At 63.2% G+C, this 14,194-nt stretch overlaps 1 protein-coding gene and 1 long non-coding RNA gene across 5 annotated transcripts; one reads left to right on the top strand and one right to left on the bottom strand.

The window, feature by feature from the left end:
- Positions 1-370: 370 nt before the first annotated feature.
- Positions 371-11,673, top strand: STMN3 (stathmin 3). Of its 4 annotated transcripts, XM_053671169.1 has the most exons (6): positions 564-650; positions 1,408-2,335; positions 7,709-7,804; positions 7,980-8,155; positions 9,366-9,557; positions 9,904-11,673. In XM_053671169.1, exons 2-6 carry the CDS (start codon positions 2,002-2,004, stop codon positions 9,961-9,963), a joined length of 858 nt encoding a protein of 285 aa, XP_053527144.1. In that variant the 5' UTR covers positions 564-650; positions 1,408-2,001; the 3' UTR covers positions 9,964-11,673. The 4 variants fall into 4 exon arrangements, with proteins under 4 accessions (XP_053527147.1, XP_053527144.1, XP_053527145.1 ...); XM_053671172.1 differs by lacking the exon at positions 1,408-2,335 and having other exon boundaries at positions 371-650; XM_053671170.1 differs by lacking the exon at positions 564-650 and having other exon boundaries at positions 948-2,335.
- A 302-nt stretch (positions 11,674-11,975) lies between these two features.
- Positions 11,976-14,164, bottom strand: LOC128628304 (uncharacterized). The gene is made up of 2 exons (XR_008392657.1): positions 13,968-14,164; positions 11,976-13,212 (listed from the first exon to the last, which is right to left on the bottom strand). It is a non-coding gene; the product is annotated as an uncharacterized LOC128628304 (long non-coding RNA).
- Positions 14,165-14,194: the final 30 nt, after the last annotated feature.

Below are 14,194 nucleotides of genomic sequence, written 5' to 3'. Positions count from 1 at the left end.
CCACAAACTGTTGCTGCACCAGACAACCCTTCAAACATCTGAGCCACCTGGCCAGGGCCTGGTGGTCTTTTTAAGACTTGAGTCTAAGCCAATCATTCCCCTTAAAATCTGCAGATGGCTGCCCCTTGACATGACCCAGCTGCTGGGGGCCTCACCAGCCCCTCTCTTAACTGTCCCCCGAATTCAGCCACTTTTCATGTCCATGTCCCCCGCTGGCCAGGGCGGGGCTCTCTGTACCCCCAGCACCTCATACCAGCTGGAAGTCTACAGGGATCCCAGAGGTCTGAACAGCTCTGCATGGTCAGAGGTCCTTGTCTAGGTGCCCCCAGCACGTTCCAAAGGCACCAGGAAGGAGTGGACGTCACAGTAATGGTCCACGGGCAGCTGGCTGTGCTGATTGCAGAGCTGCTGGTGGGCTCATTTCACGTCCTGATGTTTCCCCGCAGGCGTGAGTCCAAGCTGTTGCATGAGAGCTTGCTTGGGGAAGCCCGGGACACAAGGTGGCAACCGCCTATTCCCGTGAGGGGACTGGAGAGCGTCTGTCCACCTTGGCCTCTGGGTGGGGAGCATGGAGAAGATGGGAACGCCTGGCCACGCCCTTGCTGAAGACCCGCTGGCCGCAGGCTTCACCGCCATCCATGCAGGCTCTGGTAGGTTTGTGCTGACAACCTCTGAGATAAGTTTTTGGTGGTTTTTTTTTAATTAATTAATTTTTTTAGAGAGAGGGGTAGAGAGTAAGAGGAACACTGATCAGTTGCCTCTCCTATACACTCCATCTGGGGACCTGGCCTGCAACTCAGGCATGTGACCTGACCCGGAATGGAACCAGCCACCTCTTGGTCACAGGCCTGTGCTCAGACCCCCGAGCCACATCAGCCAGGGCCGATAAGTTCTGTTCCGCGCCACACTTTACAGATGAGGAAGGAAGCACAGGTGGTTGGTAGGTTGCCCTGAGCCAGCAGCCAGCAAGTCTCAGAGCCAGGAGTCGCCCTCTTTACCTCCACGCCCCCCATCTTCTCAGAGCAGCAGCGTTCATCCCCCCAGAAGCCCACGGAAGGGGCGGCCAGGACCCAGAACCTGGAGATGAGGATCCCACGCCCCTGAGCTGATGCCTGAGCTGCCTGGCTGCACATCATGCCCGGGAACTCCCCAGCCTCCCATAAATCAAGACAGGGAGATGCCATTGTGCCGCACCTGACCCTGACCCATGAGAGGAAAGGGGACTGAGGCTGGCCAGACCAAGTCCTGCCGGCGGCACAGGGGCTTCAGGGAAGGCCCACAGGACAGATGTGAACCCCTCACACACTTGCTGGGGGCGCACACCTGCCGGGCCTCCTCCCGCCCCGCTCTGATCTTCAGGTCTGTCCTTGCCTTTCGCTGCTCTGAGCCTGCCTCCTCTCCCTGCAGGCCCTCAGGGCTCCCCACAGCCCCACTCCTGGCCCCCGGACTCAACTGCTCCTGGAGTGAGAGCTGCTCTCAGCCCCAGGAGCTCCGTCCCTAAACGGGAGCGACAGCCTGCCTGACTCTCTATTCCCAAAGCGAGGTGAGGCGCTCGCTGCACAAAAGGTCCTGTCACCTCTGCCAGCATCGCCCTTTGTGAGAATAAACCAGGACCCTGAGCCCAGAGGAGGGGGAAGCAGAACACCCCCCCCCCCCACCAAGCGTGCACATCTGTCCTTGACCACCCAGGAAGTGGAGGCCCGGAGGGTTCAGAAACTCGCCCTCGGTCCCACAGCGAGGGGCCTTCAGAGCTGCGTTTGGACCCAGCTCTGTCTTGTCGGAAGCCCTTGTCCCAGGCCCCAGGTCACCACTCCCACGTGCCCTCTTCTCTGCCTAAGGGCCTGCTGCGCCTCTGGGTTGCCTCTCCACCCTGTTCCGTGCCAGCCCCCACCCACGGCCACACACGCTTCCCCTTAGCACAGAACTAGGCACCCAGAAGGGGCTTGCAGCCTGCAGGGGCCTCGGGGAAGACCGCTCCGCCTCCACCCTCCTGCTGAGCCCATGCAGAGAACGGGCGTCTCCATCCCCCACCCGAGCCGCACAAAGCCAGGTGGGAGGCGCGGCCGGTCCTCGCGGAGGGAGGATGGGCGCCTGGCTGCAGCGCTCCGCCCTGCGTCCCGGCTGGTCCCTGCGCTCCCTCCTCCCTCTGACGCCCGCAGCCCCGGCCACCCCAGGCTCGCTTGCTCTCGCGCTGTCTCTCTCTCTCCCTCCCCCGCTCGCTCCCTCCCCTCCCTGGCACTGCAGCATTTGCCGACTGCAGCTCCAGCCACCGCCCGCGCCTCTCCGGCCTCCGCAGCCCCCGCCGCAGCCAGCACCATGGCCAGCACCGTGTCCGGTAGGCGCCCGAGCCGCGCGGGCTTCCGAAAACGGTGGCAGGTCTCAGCCAGGGCTCTTGTCCAGCCTCGCCTCCTGCTGGGACCGGTGGCGAACTCTGTTTTCCCATCTCAGACCCGCACACGGCGAGGACGCAGGGCGCGGCCGGGTCGAACCGGCAGGAATGACTTGGTGCCCCTTTGGGACTGCAGCGCAGACCCGGCAGGCGTTGGCCAGGCCGGGGGGCGCCAGGGCAGCGCCGTGGGTGGGGTCTTGGGCGCCGGGGAGCATTGCCCCTCCGGGTGCCGTGGTTCCAGGCCTGACTTTACTGCGGCAGGGTGGCTCTCCGGGTGCAGACACCGGCTGTGCTCCTGATGAGCGTGCTTACTGGTGCGCACAGGGCCCCCTGGGGCGCCCGCAGATGCTGGTCTGGCCTCGCCTTCGAAAAAGGAAAGGGAATCGGGTGGGACCCTTTGTGGGAGCCTCAACCCAGGGCCGGTGGAGCTGGGCCCTCCCTGCACCCGGGAAGGTTGTCTGGCACTGGGCGACAGTGGGGAGGGCGCCGGAGCTGGGACCCCGAGGAGCAGCAGCTGGGGTCTCCGCCCCCTCGCCTCACCACAGCAGGCTCGGGACGACCCTCTGCAACACTGCGCCACCCGCTCTGGTCGAGAAAGCCACCACCCTTTGCATAGCGGGGTTGAGATGTGGGAGGGGCTGCTGCCATTTCCAAGCCTTCCCAGGATGGGGGGGTCTGCACCTCCCCCCTCCCCCCTGCCTCCTGAGCGGAGGACCACCCACCCCCCGCTGCTTCCGGGTGGAATTCCGGTGGTCGTTGGGCACATTTGGGACTCGGGGGAGCGGCCAGGTGCCCCGGTGAGTGAGGAAGCCGGGCTCGTTGTCCCCAGGAACGGTCTGCTCCATCCAGCTGTCCCGTGCATGACCGACCAGCTTCGTCTCTGGCACTCGGCCCCCCACCTCTACCCCGTGACCCCTCTGACTGGGAACCGTATCCCTGCCCACCCTTGCCTCTTGCTCTGGGGGCAGGTGGCCTGTCCCCTCTCTTTAGTCAACCTGAATCTCTCCAGAGCTCCGCCCACCTCATGTGCCCCTCCTTGCCCCCTCCCGTCAGGCCCTGTGGGTTCCAGGTCCCAACTGCCGCCTGCACCTGTCTGGGGGACCATGTGCGTCGCTGACTGCACTCCACCCACATCTTCTGGCCTCTGGGCCACCTGGGCTCCACCCGTCCCGGCCTCTTGCTCTTTCACAGACACAGGGACCAGCCTTGGGCAGAAGGAGGGCCTCCCCCAGCGACAGAGGACCGCTCTGGGTTTTGCGTGGCCAGAGTGCTGCCCCATCCCACCCTGAGGAGGGGCCCAGGGTCCTGGTCGCACCAGCCGGGCCCAAGCCGAGGGACAAAGGGCAGCCCCTGGCAGGGGCACTTCTCAGCCTTTCCCGGGGCTGGCCCCACCCTCCACCTGGCCTTAGGGAAGGACGCAGCCGAAACCTCACCTGTGATGGCTGTCAGAGCTCGGCCCGGCCACCCCTGAGCCCAGCCCTCTCTTCCAGGGGCGCTGCTGGCCCTCGCTCAGCCCACGGTTTTCCTGGGCTGTCGGAGTTGCCTCTGGAGTGCAAAGCGCAGCCTCCGCCCTGAAGACCAGCTGCCATCCCTTAGGGGAACAGCCCCCGGCCACCGTCATCAGGGCCAGGCCCCTCCTGCTCTGTCACCAGAGCTGCCCTCCACAGAGAGCGGCCAGAGGCGCACAGGCCCGGGTGGCCCGCCAGCTTCTCCACTGTCAGCACTGGACAGCACGGTGGCGGCCCAGCGCGGCACTGGGCTGGGCACTGGCTGCGGGAGGGTGCCAGTACAGTGGCCACAGTTGGGTTCCGTGACCTGCAGCCAGGGCATCTCTGCTGAAGCCACCCCTGAATGGAGCAGCGGCCAGCCTCCTGGGCTGTGGCCACCTGTCTGCTCATGCTCACTGGTGGCTTCACTGGGACTCGATGACGAGTGAAGCGTTGGCTGCAAGGCCTCGCCCCTGCCACCAAATGCTCAAACCTTTGGGGCCAGAGTCCCCTGTCTGGATGGGGTGACGGTGATAGTGCCCGCCGAGGCTTGTTCTGGGGGTTGAACGAGGCATTTCAGGACAGGTGCTCAGCCCGATACCCAGCAAGAGGTGAGGGCCCAGTCCAGGCCGAGTAGCGGGACCGCTGTGGCCACATCACCCATTTCCTGCCCTGAGAAAGGTGGCTTGTGCAACAGGTTCCCCGGCCGGGCTCCCGGCACTGTTCGAGGGGACTCTGACCCAAGACAGAGGGGCAGCCTGGGGAGTAAGCAGCTCTACCTGTTGGGGAGCAGTTAGCGGCGGCCCCCAGGGCCCTTCCGTGGGCCTCCCCGTCCTCCCAGGTCTGGACGGAGCCCTGTCCCCATGAGGTTCCCAACAGGAAAGTGCCATCAGAGGCTTGGGCTTGTGTCCGGGCTCCCAACCTGGCATGCTGTGTGACTTCGGGTGGGCCACTTGCCCTCTCTGTACAAGTGAGGCTGACCGGGGTGTCTGCCTGGGCTGGCTGGTCTCGGGGTCCGTTGGAAGGATGGGTGTGGTGCACCCCCCCCATGGGCGCCGGTCTTACTGTCACCGTGCGGCTGTGGGCTGATCTGGTGCCTTCTAACTCGTGCCCACCTAGCATCTGATCATCCGAACGCCATGTGTGTTTCTGCATTTTTCATGTTTTATACGAAGAGGAAGCGGGAGATGACATTGAGTCACGTGATGGCAGGATTTGTCTCTAATGACTTCCCGAAGCCGGGGTGGGGAGGGGGGAGGAGGCTGCTGGCGAAGGGGAGGGAAGGCTGGGTGTGCCCTGCGGCCCTGGAAGGGCTTCCCGGCTGGAGCTGGGTCTGAGGAGAGATGGCCAGGGTGGCCCTGGGTCCCCACCCCATCCCTCTACAATGAGACATGACCATTCGGCCCCGTCAGTTCCGAAAACACAGCTTCCTGTCTCAGCTCCCCGGCCGCTGGCCAGTGCCCTCGGACGTGTGGCCGGACCGCAGGGCGGGCCTCACTCTCCAGCCCCTCCCGCTTGGCTTCGTGGGACCTGCTCTTCTGGATGGAACCTGGAGAAACCAACCTGCGGAATCTCCCAGGCCATCTGATACCGAGCTGTGTCCCTGTCCGCAGCCGTGGGACACAGCCCCTCAGTTTCCCCATGGACACGTGTCCCCTGGGCACAAAGCTGGGGCCTGGGACTGAGAGCCCCAGCCCGGTCCCAGCCGCCACCCCCATGCCCCCCTCCTGACCGGGCAGAGCGGATGCCTGCACATGCTCCCTGAGTCACTGCCCCCCAGGCCGAGGTGACAAGGAAGCCCCCTGGCACTTGTCCATGAGCTCGGTCCTCCGTAATGAGCCTGCAGCTCCTTTTCCAGACTCAAGGCAGAGAGGAACCACAGCAGCTGTGTGGCCCCAGGTTCCGGGCCCCCTGAGACCGCCCCAGCTGGAGGCTCTGAAAGGTCGGGATGTGCGGCTGCGTTGTTGCCCAGGTGGCAGGTGCTGGCGGGGTTACACAGAGCCCCCTCCTGCCTGGCCTCTCCCAGCACCCAGGGGTGCCCGCTGGTCCGGGCCCCTCCCCGCTCTCCCCTCTGAGGGCAGGGCGGCCTGTCCCGGGAGCTGGCTCTGCCCGGTCTTACACCCTCCAGCCCCTGGCACCGCGCTGTGCTGGGCACCCTGCCTCCTCTCTGAAACTAGCTTTTTAAAAGAAATCTTTTAAAAATTTTTAAAAGATTTTATTTATTTATTTATTTGCAGAGAGGGGAAGGGAGGGAGAAGGAGAGGGAGAGACACACAATGTGTGGTTGCCTCTTGTGCGCCCCCTACTGGAGACCTGGCCTGCAACCCAGGCATGTGCCCTGACTGGGAATCGAACTGGCCACACCCTTTGGTTGCCAGGCCAGCACTCAATCCACTCAGCCGCACTAGCCAGGGATGAAACTAACTTTTAACAGCACCTGTAATACATGAACCAATTCCGCTTGTAAAGAAATAAAATTGACAAGTCAGACCAAAATCCTCTTTGAGTCCCCCCCCCCCACCTCCCTCTCGGCCTCCTGGGGCCGATGAGTTGGATGTGTTTTTGCCCTGCGCCCCTCCAACCCACCCCCACGGCCCTCCCTGCCGCCTGCCCAGGGTCCTCTGTCCTCCCTCACGGCCTCTCCGGAAGAGTCAGGCCATCAGACGGCCCCATGCTCCGTGCTGGCCTCCGGGGCACCCTGCTCCCAGGAGCTGCCCCCTCGGACTAGGCCCGAGCACTTCCGTCCTGGGTGCTTCCCGATTCCGTGCTAACTCAGCCTCAGAGCATCCTGTGTGTACGTTGGTCGGGGAGTCTCTTGCCCATGTCAACACTTGTCCACACGTTCGTGTGGCCCTTGGCAGAGCACTGTAGGCGACTTCGTGTGCCTTTCCTTTGTGGAGTGGGTCTCTGGTGGCACGTGGGGCGCTGAGCCCCCTAGACTTGGGGACCCACTGGTATGGTGGAAAGAATACGGAGCTTCGGGCGAGTCACCCCGCCCCCTGGGCCCCAGGTCATCTTAGTTGAGGGGCGTGGCCAACGTGTTGAGGGGGCTTTCTGTGGCTACACACGAGCTCAATTATTTCCACTCTGAGAATGGGCGCGCCCCCTCCCCCAGCAGGGCGCAGGGCCCCCAAACCAGGCCCCCCTCCTTTCTGTCTGGGTCCCGAAGGTGCCAGCTGCGGCTGTGGCCCCGAGGGCTGGGCGGCAGGCGGCGGTGCTGAAAGGACAGCTCCCTGAGGGCCACGACAGGCCCTGAGGGCTCTAGGCCAGGGCAGGGTTTGGAGGAGGGACCACCCTCCTGTCAGGGTAAATGGAGGGGGAGGAGGGGCTCTGAGGGGTTCACCCGCGTGTACAGACCAAACAGTGCCAGCCAGGCCTGACAGTTGTCTACCCCAGGGGGTGAGTTTTCAGCAGGGGGGCTATGTGGTTGGGGACCCCACCACACGGGGGGAGTGAAAGTTGGGAAGAGGAGAAATCACGGAGACATAAAGACATGGAGAGGGAGACAGTGGCGAAGAGCCAGAAAGACAGAGGGACGAACAGAGACAGAGTGAGGCGGAGGCCCGCGGAAGGACAGAAGGGAGACAGCGGTGCCGGGGAGGGAGACGGATGGGCGGGAGACGGGAGCAGGGCGACCCATAGGGAGGCGGGCCCGGGGGAAGGCGGACCCACTGTCAGGAGGGTGGGAGGGGGAGGAGACACCCAGAGCATCGGGGTGCCAAGCTATGGGGGGGGTTCCCGGGGGGGAGGGGCCCTGGGGAGGGAGAGACAGGCAGGGCGGGGCGAGGCTGCTCAGAGCACCTCCCGCCACCTCCACCCCTGCTGCCCACAGCCTACAAGGAGAAGATGAAGGAGCTGTCCGTGCTGTCTCTCATCTGCTCCTGCTTCTACTCACAGCCGCACCCCAACACCATCTACCAGTACGGGGGTGAGTGTGCCTGCGCCCCTCCCGTGGCCTTTGGACCCTCCTGGTTGGCCTGGCTTGGGGGCGGGGCCCGTACAGGGGCTCGGGCCTTGCTTCGGCTGCGTGCTGGGGTCCAGCCCCTCGGAGTGCCGCCTCCCCGGCCGGCCCTCCTGAAGCCCCGTCTGGCCTTGCCCTGCAGACATGGAGGTGAAGCAGCTGGACAAGAGGGCCTCTGGCCAGAGCTTCGAGGTCATCCTCAAGTCGCCCTCCGACCTGTCCCCGGAGAGCCCCGTGCTCTCCTCTCCCCCCAAGAGGAAGGACGCCTCCCTGGAGGAGTTGCAGAAGCGGCTGGAGGCAGCTGAGGAGCGAAGGAAGGTAGGGGTCCCCGTCTGCTCTGATGAAGGTGTCTTGCCGGCATGTGTTGCCAGCTGTGGACAAGGTCCCCGAGGTGCAGGAGCCTGGGGTGGAGAGAGTCTCACGGTTTTCTGGGCCTCCTCCTGGGAGATCGGAATGGGACAGGGTGGAGGGAGGGTCCCCAGTGGCAGCCAGCCCCAGGGAGACAGGAACCAGACACTGCTGGGCGGGGCCGGGGGTTGGCCTTGACCTGGAGGGTTCAGGTGAGACATGAGGCTGGACTGGCCTCCTTCTCCTGGGCAAGAGGAGAAGGAAAGGCCTCCCTGTGGGGGCCCTGCAAACCTGGACTTGCTGGGAGCTCGGAGGGCCCTGCCACCCACATTAGCCCCTCTGAGGCAAACCCACGGAAGAGGAGGTGCTCTCAGAGTGGGTCCTGGTGCACGGTCCCCAGGCCCGGGCAGTGGCTCCGGCTCCCCGTCAGCAGGTCCCAGGGAGACCAGGGGACCCTGGCTTCCCAGGGTCTATCAGAGGTGACTGGCATCCTGAAGGAAGCCGAAGGCGTTAATTACCCCGGGGGGCCTCAGGCTGTCCTGGGGGAGGGGCACCAGGTGCCTCTCCTGCAGCAGGACCCAGACACTGTGACGCCAGCAGCCCCCCCACCCCCGCCCCTGGCTCCAGTCTGATCTCCGCTGACATCCCCCAGCACCTTAGGAAGCTCACTGCTTGGCGGGCACCGAACAGCTACTTTGTGCTCTGCAGGCGGAGGTTTGAGGGAGACAAGAAGGGTCAGTGGCAGCCTACAGGTTTAGGTTCCCTTCGATGCTCCAACATCCCCCCCAGGGCCTGCGGGACTTGGAGAGCACAGGGAGGGACGGAGGCTGCCCTCAGCCTAGCAGGGAGGGGGCAGCTCTGCGGCGGGACAGACGGACAGGGTGAGAGGCTGAGGGGTCTCCGTGCTCACGTCCGGGACGTCAGGCCAACCGGGCGAGGTCACCTTCGCCCACGCAGGACAGTGTAGACCCGAGCTCCGGGAGGACAGTTGTCCCTCTGGACAGGGGCAGGGTGATGGGCACTGGGCGGTAGGCCAGGATGAGGGGGCCCGGGATAGGGGCGCAGGGATCAGGACTGGGGGCGTGGGTGGGGGGTCCGGGCGGGGACGTGGGGTTGTCGGTGCAGCGCGCGAGGTGCGGCGCTGCTCACGTGTTCTCCGGGCCGCCCCGCGGCCGCGCAGACGCAGGAGGCACAGGTGCTGAAGCAGCTGGCGGAGCGGCGCGAGCACGAGCGCGAGGTTCTGCACAAGGCCTTGGAGGAGAACAACAACTTCAGCCGCCTGGCGGAGGAGAAGCTCAACTACAAGATGGAGCTCAGCAAGGAGATCCGCGAGGCGCACCTGGCGGCGCTGCGCGAGCGGCTGCGCGAGAAGGTGCGCGGCGTGGCGGGGCGGGGCAGCTGGTTGAGCGCACCCGGCAGTTAGTGGGCGCCCTCAGCAGCTCGCGAGCGGAGGGCACTGGGACGCAGCCGCTACTTGGACAGGAGATGCCCTTGGACAGTGCACCTGGTGTGCGCTAGGAGCTGGGAGCCGCTTTGGGCTGAGGGCCAGGGAAGACCCCAGGAGCCCCTTCCTCTAGTGGGTCCCTCCCCGTGGCATCACCAGCGCCCCCGCCGCGCGCTCCCTGCTTGGGGCCAGGCCAGGGTGAGGCGGGCCCTGCGGCTGCGTGCTGGGGGTGGGGGGCAGCGCAGGCCCCCGCCCACCGCGCCCGTCCCCGCAGGAGCTGCACGCGGCCGAGGTGCGCAGGAACAAGGAGCAGAGAGAGGAGATGTCCGGCTAAGAGGCTTTGGACACCGCGGCGCCTGGATCCTGAGCCGAGACAAGAACACGTTCGGGTTTTGGTTTTGTTTTGTTCAGCTCTGTCTAGATGCCACTTTTGTTCCCCCCACCCCCCTCGTCCCGCTCCCCCAGCTTCATGCTTCTCTTTCCGCACTGCGAGCTGCCCAGTCCCGGCAGTCGCTGACCCCAGGCTCTCCCCGTAGGGGCCGCGGGGCGTGGCACAGGGTCCCTCCATTCAGGCACCAGGCCGGGTGGTGGCTGGGTCCCCTCTTGGCAGCCCTCTTAGTGGGTGTGGTGGTGACCTCAGTAAACCCAGAGGTGGTGGAGGAACGTGCAGATCCGTGTGCTGGGCTGTCCCATGAGCACCTCATCACTTAGAATACATCCAAGCACAGACAACACGCCCCAGCAGGGGATGGGGAGGAGGAGGAGGAGTCACACGTAGATGGACTTCCGGGCAGTGTGGGGCCAGGGTCACCCTGTCTTGGGGCCAGCCTTGGAAGGGTGTGTGCACCGGAGCTTGTGGACATGGTGGGTGAAAGCTGCAGCACCCTTTACTGTGGTCACACAGGGGTCTTCTGAGACCACCGGGCCTGTGATGGACACCCTGCACTGGCCTGGGAGCCTGTGGTCATTGCCTGTGGCTGGAGTGGGGGCTGCATGGGGTGTGACCTGGCCCGAGTCTTCAGGGGAGTGGACATTCTTTGCCATTCTCCACCAGGGACCCGAGAATAGTGGGCAGCATGACACCCCCTGCTGACCCCTCCTCCCAGAAGTGCCCTCCTTCTGAGAGCCTCCGGCTGCACACCTGTGGGGAGGCCCAGCAGCCGTCATTCCTCCTCTCCCCCCACCCCCCGAGCTTTGTGAGCCTGTCCTAGAGCCCTTTGGAGTCTTGCCCCTTCCCTTGCCTGCCCACGGTGCTCCTGGCCACAGGGTGGGGGCTTTCAGGCTCCACTCCGACCGGGTGTGGCCAGGTGTGAGTGGCAGCCACAGGTGTCCTTTGGAGAGCTCTTAGCAGACAGCAGGGGGCAGGGGCCAGGGTTCCCAAGCCACCTCTCCACCGGGTCCATCCTCTGGCCAGTCTGCAGGTCCGAGGCCTGGCTCTAGGCCTCTCCCACCAAGACCCCACTGGACTGGGCTACTTCCCTCCCTCCGCCTTTGAGGACTGTAGCCTGTCTGGACGTGAGGGTGGTCTAGTCTTTGACCCGCAGCCCCACCCACAGCAGGCTTCTTGCTGCAGGGTCCCTGCTGACTGACCTCTTGGTAGAAAGCACGAAGGGACAGACTTGAGTCCCTGCAGGATGCAGAGCCGGTGCCTCTGAACCCAGGTGGTTGCAGCCCCCAGTGCCCCGGCCTCCACCCTGCAGAAACCAATGGTGGCCCAGCCAGGGAGCAGGTGGGTGCCAATCCCCTGTGTAGGCTTCGGGGGAAGTAGAAGCCCAGGCCCCTCCTTGTCTACACCAAGACAGCCAGCTTCTGGAAGGGGTGACAAGCCAGGAGCAGAGCCCAGCGGCGCACCTGCAGCTTCAGTGGAACTTGGAAGGGATTCGGACAGGGACCCGAGGGCTGGGTTTCTCTCCGCCGGGGCAGCTCTCATCGCGGAAGCCTAGTGTAAATGCGCCCATCTCATCCCGTAGTGAAAGTGAACTTAAAGCAAAGTCACACGAACAATTAAAGAGAAATCCTGTGTGTTTAAGAAACGGCTGCACTGTCCTGGTGTGTGTCCCGTGTCGGCGGGGGTGGGGTGGGAAAGGCCTTCCTGCCCGTCCACCGTTGCTGCTGCTGTTGGCTCCTTCCGTCTGCACAAGTGTCACCAATGTCGTCACCTCAGTGACTGCACAGCCACCTATGTTAAGGATGCGCTAGGGCTGCTGAGAAAACTCCCAGGATCTCATTTCAGGGACCCCATGCCCCCTTAATGACCCACAGAGGACCCCCAAAGGGCTCTTCTTATGTGGGTTATGTGGACTGGCATTAGGAATCAGGACTCAGAAATTTAAAAAAATTCATAAGTTAAAAAAATAGAAATTCATTTAATCATACTTTTAGCATAAAATGAAAACAATGAAATTTCCCCAGAAAAGCCTGGAGTGGTGGAAGCATGTGGAAAAACTCCAGCTCTTCAGGAAGAGGTGTAGCTGGAAGACCAAGGGGTATCGTAACAGCTGGTCCTCAGCACCAGACCAGGGCCTGACGAGCGGTTCCTTCTGTGGGCGGCCATGGGACCTGAGGCCAGCCGGGACCGCCCATGCTGTTACGTCAGCCGCCTGGCCCCTCTCGTCCCGGACAGAATCCCTACCCCTGAGGGGTAGAGCAGAGCAGAGCTCAGGGACAGGAGCACTGGGGGAGCCAGGCCTGTGTCTCCCTGCCTCCTATCCCGTCTGGAGCCTGTGGTGTCCCGGGGCCACGAAACGACCCTCTGGTCTCACTGCCTCTCTGGGGTCCAAGTGTTCTCAGGAGAGGGTCGGAAGGCAGTGACTCGTAGGAGTGTTTTCCTCTCGCCTGTAACAAACTAAGAGTGAAAGCCCCCTCCTTGCAGCCCAGCATGGATGGGGCCTCTTCCGTGGGTGCTCCTGGGGAGAAATCTTTCTGTCTCCACTGTCCAGGATGAACTAACCCTTCCACTAACAAGCAGCCAGTGCTGGGCCCTTGCCCTTTAGGAGACAGAAGAGGTGAGGTTCAGGTGCCGGGCCTGAGTTTGTGCTGCAGTGGAACTTGGAGGCTGGAAGTCCCAGTGCTCAGACTCAGGCTGGTGGCTGCGGCTCATCCGGACCTGGGCAGCAGGCGCTGGGTGCAGGCATGATGTCAGTGGCATGGTGCCGCATCGCTGGGTCCCTGACACCAGTGCCCTTCTGGGCCTCCAATGATTTTATTGACATTTGTGTCCAGAAGCAAATGTGAGGACAGGGAAACTCACATAAACGAAAGACACATGCTGAGCACTCTGCTTGAGTAACAGGCTTAACAGCTTTATCTTCTCAAAGGAAGACTTTCCCCATCATCGGCTCAAGCACACTCCACCCTACTGAAGACAAGGAAGTGTGCCAACTCTCCTCCTTGTAACACTGCCGAAACCGGGTTTGCTCGGAAACCCATTGTAGGAACGGCCTTCGTCGTCTTCCTGCTGAAGAACGAACGAGGCTCACGGCTTGGTCCTAAACAGGACATCTGTTTCCTGCCTCTGTTCCCGGAGCGAGAGCACTCAGGATGGCCAGCAGCCTTTCGTCCCCCGCCCGTTTTCCTGCGGCTGCTGGAAGGGAAGGCGGTGATAAGGACAGATCAAACAGCTCAGGGGCGGACGGACAGCCTCAGCCACCCTCCGGGCCCTTCCCTGCCTGCTGGAACCCAGCAGACTAAGGAATGTGTGGGCGGTGAAGTCCTCAGGCCAAGAGCTGCTTGCTTAGCAGCTGCCGCCGGGCTCTAGAAAGGGCAGATGAACCCTGCGAACCAACACTGCACCTATCGAATAGCAAGCCTACCTGTACCTGGCTCACAGGTCAAAAGGAAACCATAAAAGCTGAGCGATGACTCTGTTCCTACGTTCTGGAAACCCAAGGGCTTTATATTGCTGATCTTTAGAGAGAGAAAAAGAACGAAATCTTCAGAGCGTCCCTAACCCTACATCTAGATGTCTTTTATGGCTTAGTGATGACCGAGGAACTGAATTTTAGATAACTTTAATTAAACTTAAGTGAGCACGTGTGACCAGAGGGTCGACACTTACAGGGACACCGTGCGGCACTGCGCAGATTCAGAAGTAAGTCTGAGGGGCACTTTTTAGGGCTCACTGTAAGAAATTAAGATGACAGCGGCCGGATCCGCACTACACGCGACGAAGGACGAACTGGTTGGCTGCTCTTTCACAGCAGCCCCCGCCCCCCCACCTCCTCTCTCGCTGCAGGGGACTGAAGGGCCCGAATCTGGTTTCAGAAGCTCACTGTTCATCCCCAGTCCGTCCTTTCCTCCCTTAAACAATCTCCCTCCGCATTCCCTCCTCGCTCGTACCCCCGGAAGGGTCCGTCAGCACCAGGTAGGTGAGAAGACACCGGGCAGGGGCGGGGCCGCGGGTCGGTGGTGCCGCTGCGCATGCGTGTCTCGCTTCCCTAGGCATTATTTCACGGCACCGCCCGTCTCCGCGGAGCACCAAGTAAGTCCCCAGGCCCGCCCCTGCTCGTGCGTGCGCGACCCCGCCGCCTGCGTCACTAGAAAGCGCGCGCCCGCGCTGCCGCCGC

The sequence above is a fragment of the Artibeus jamaicensis genome, unplaced genomic scaffold, assembly GCF_021234435.1.
Source record: "Artibeus jamaicensis isolate MK-2021 breed Jamaican fruit bat unplaced genomic scaffold, CSHL_Jam_final contig_685, whole genome shotgun sequence".
Classification (NCBI taxonomy): domain Eukaryota; kingdom Metazoa; phylum Chordata; class Mammalia; order Chiroptera; family Phyllostomidae; genus Artibeus; species Artibeus jamaicensis.
This window is presented reverse-complemented; position numbering and strand designations above follow the sequence as displayed.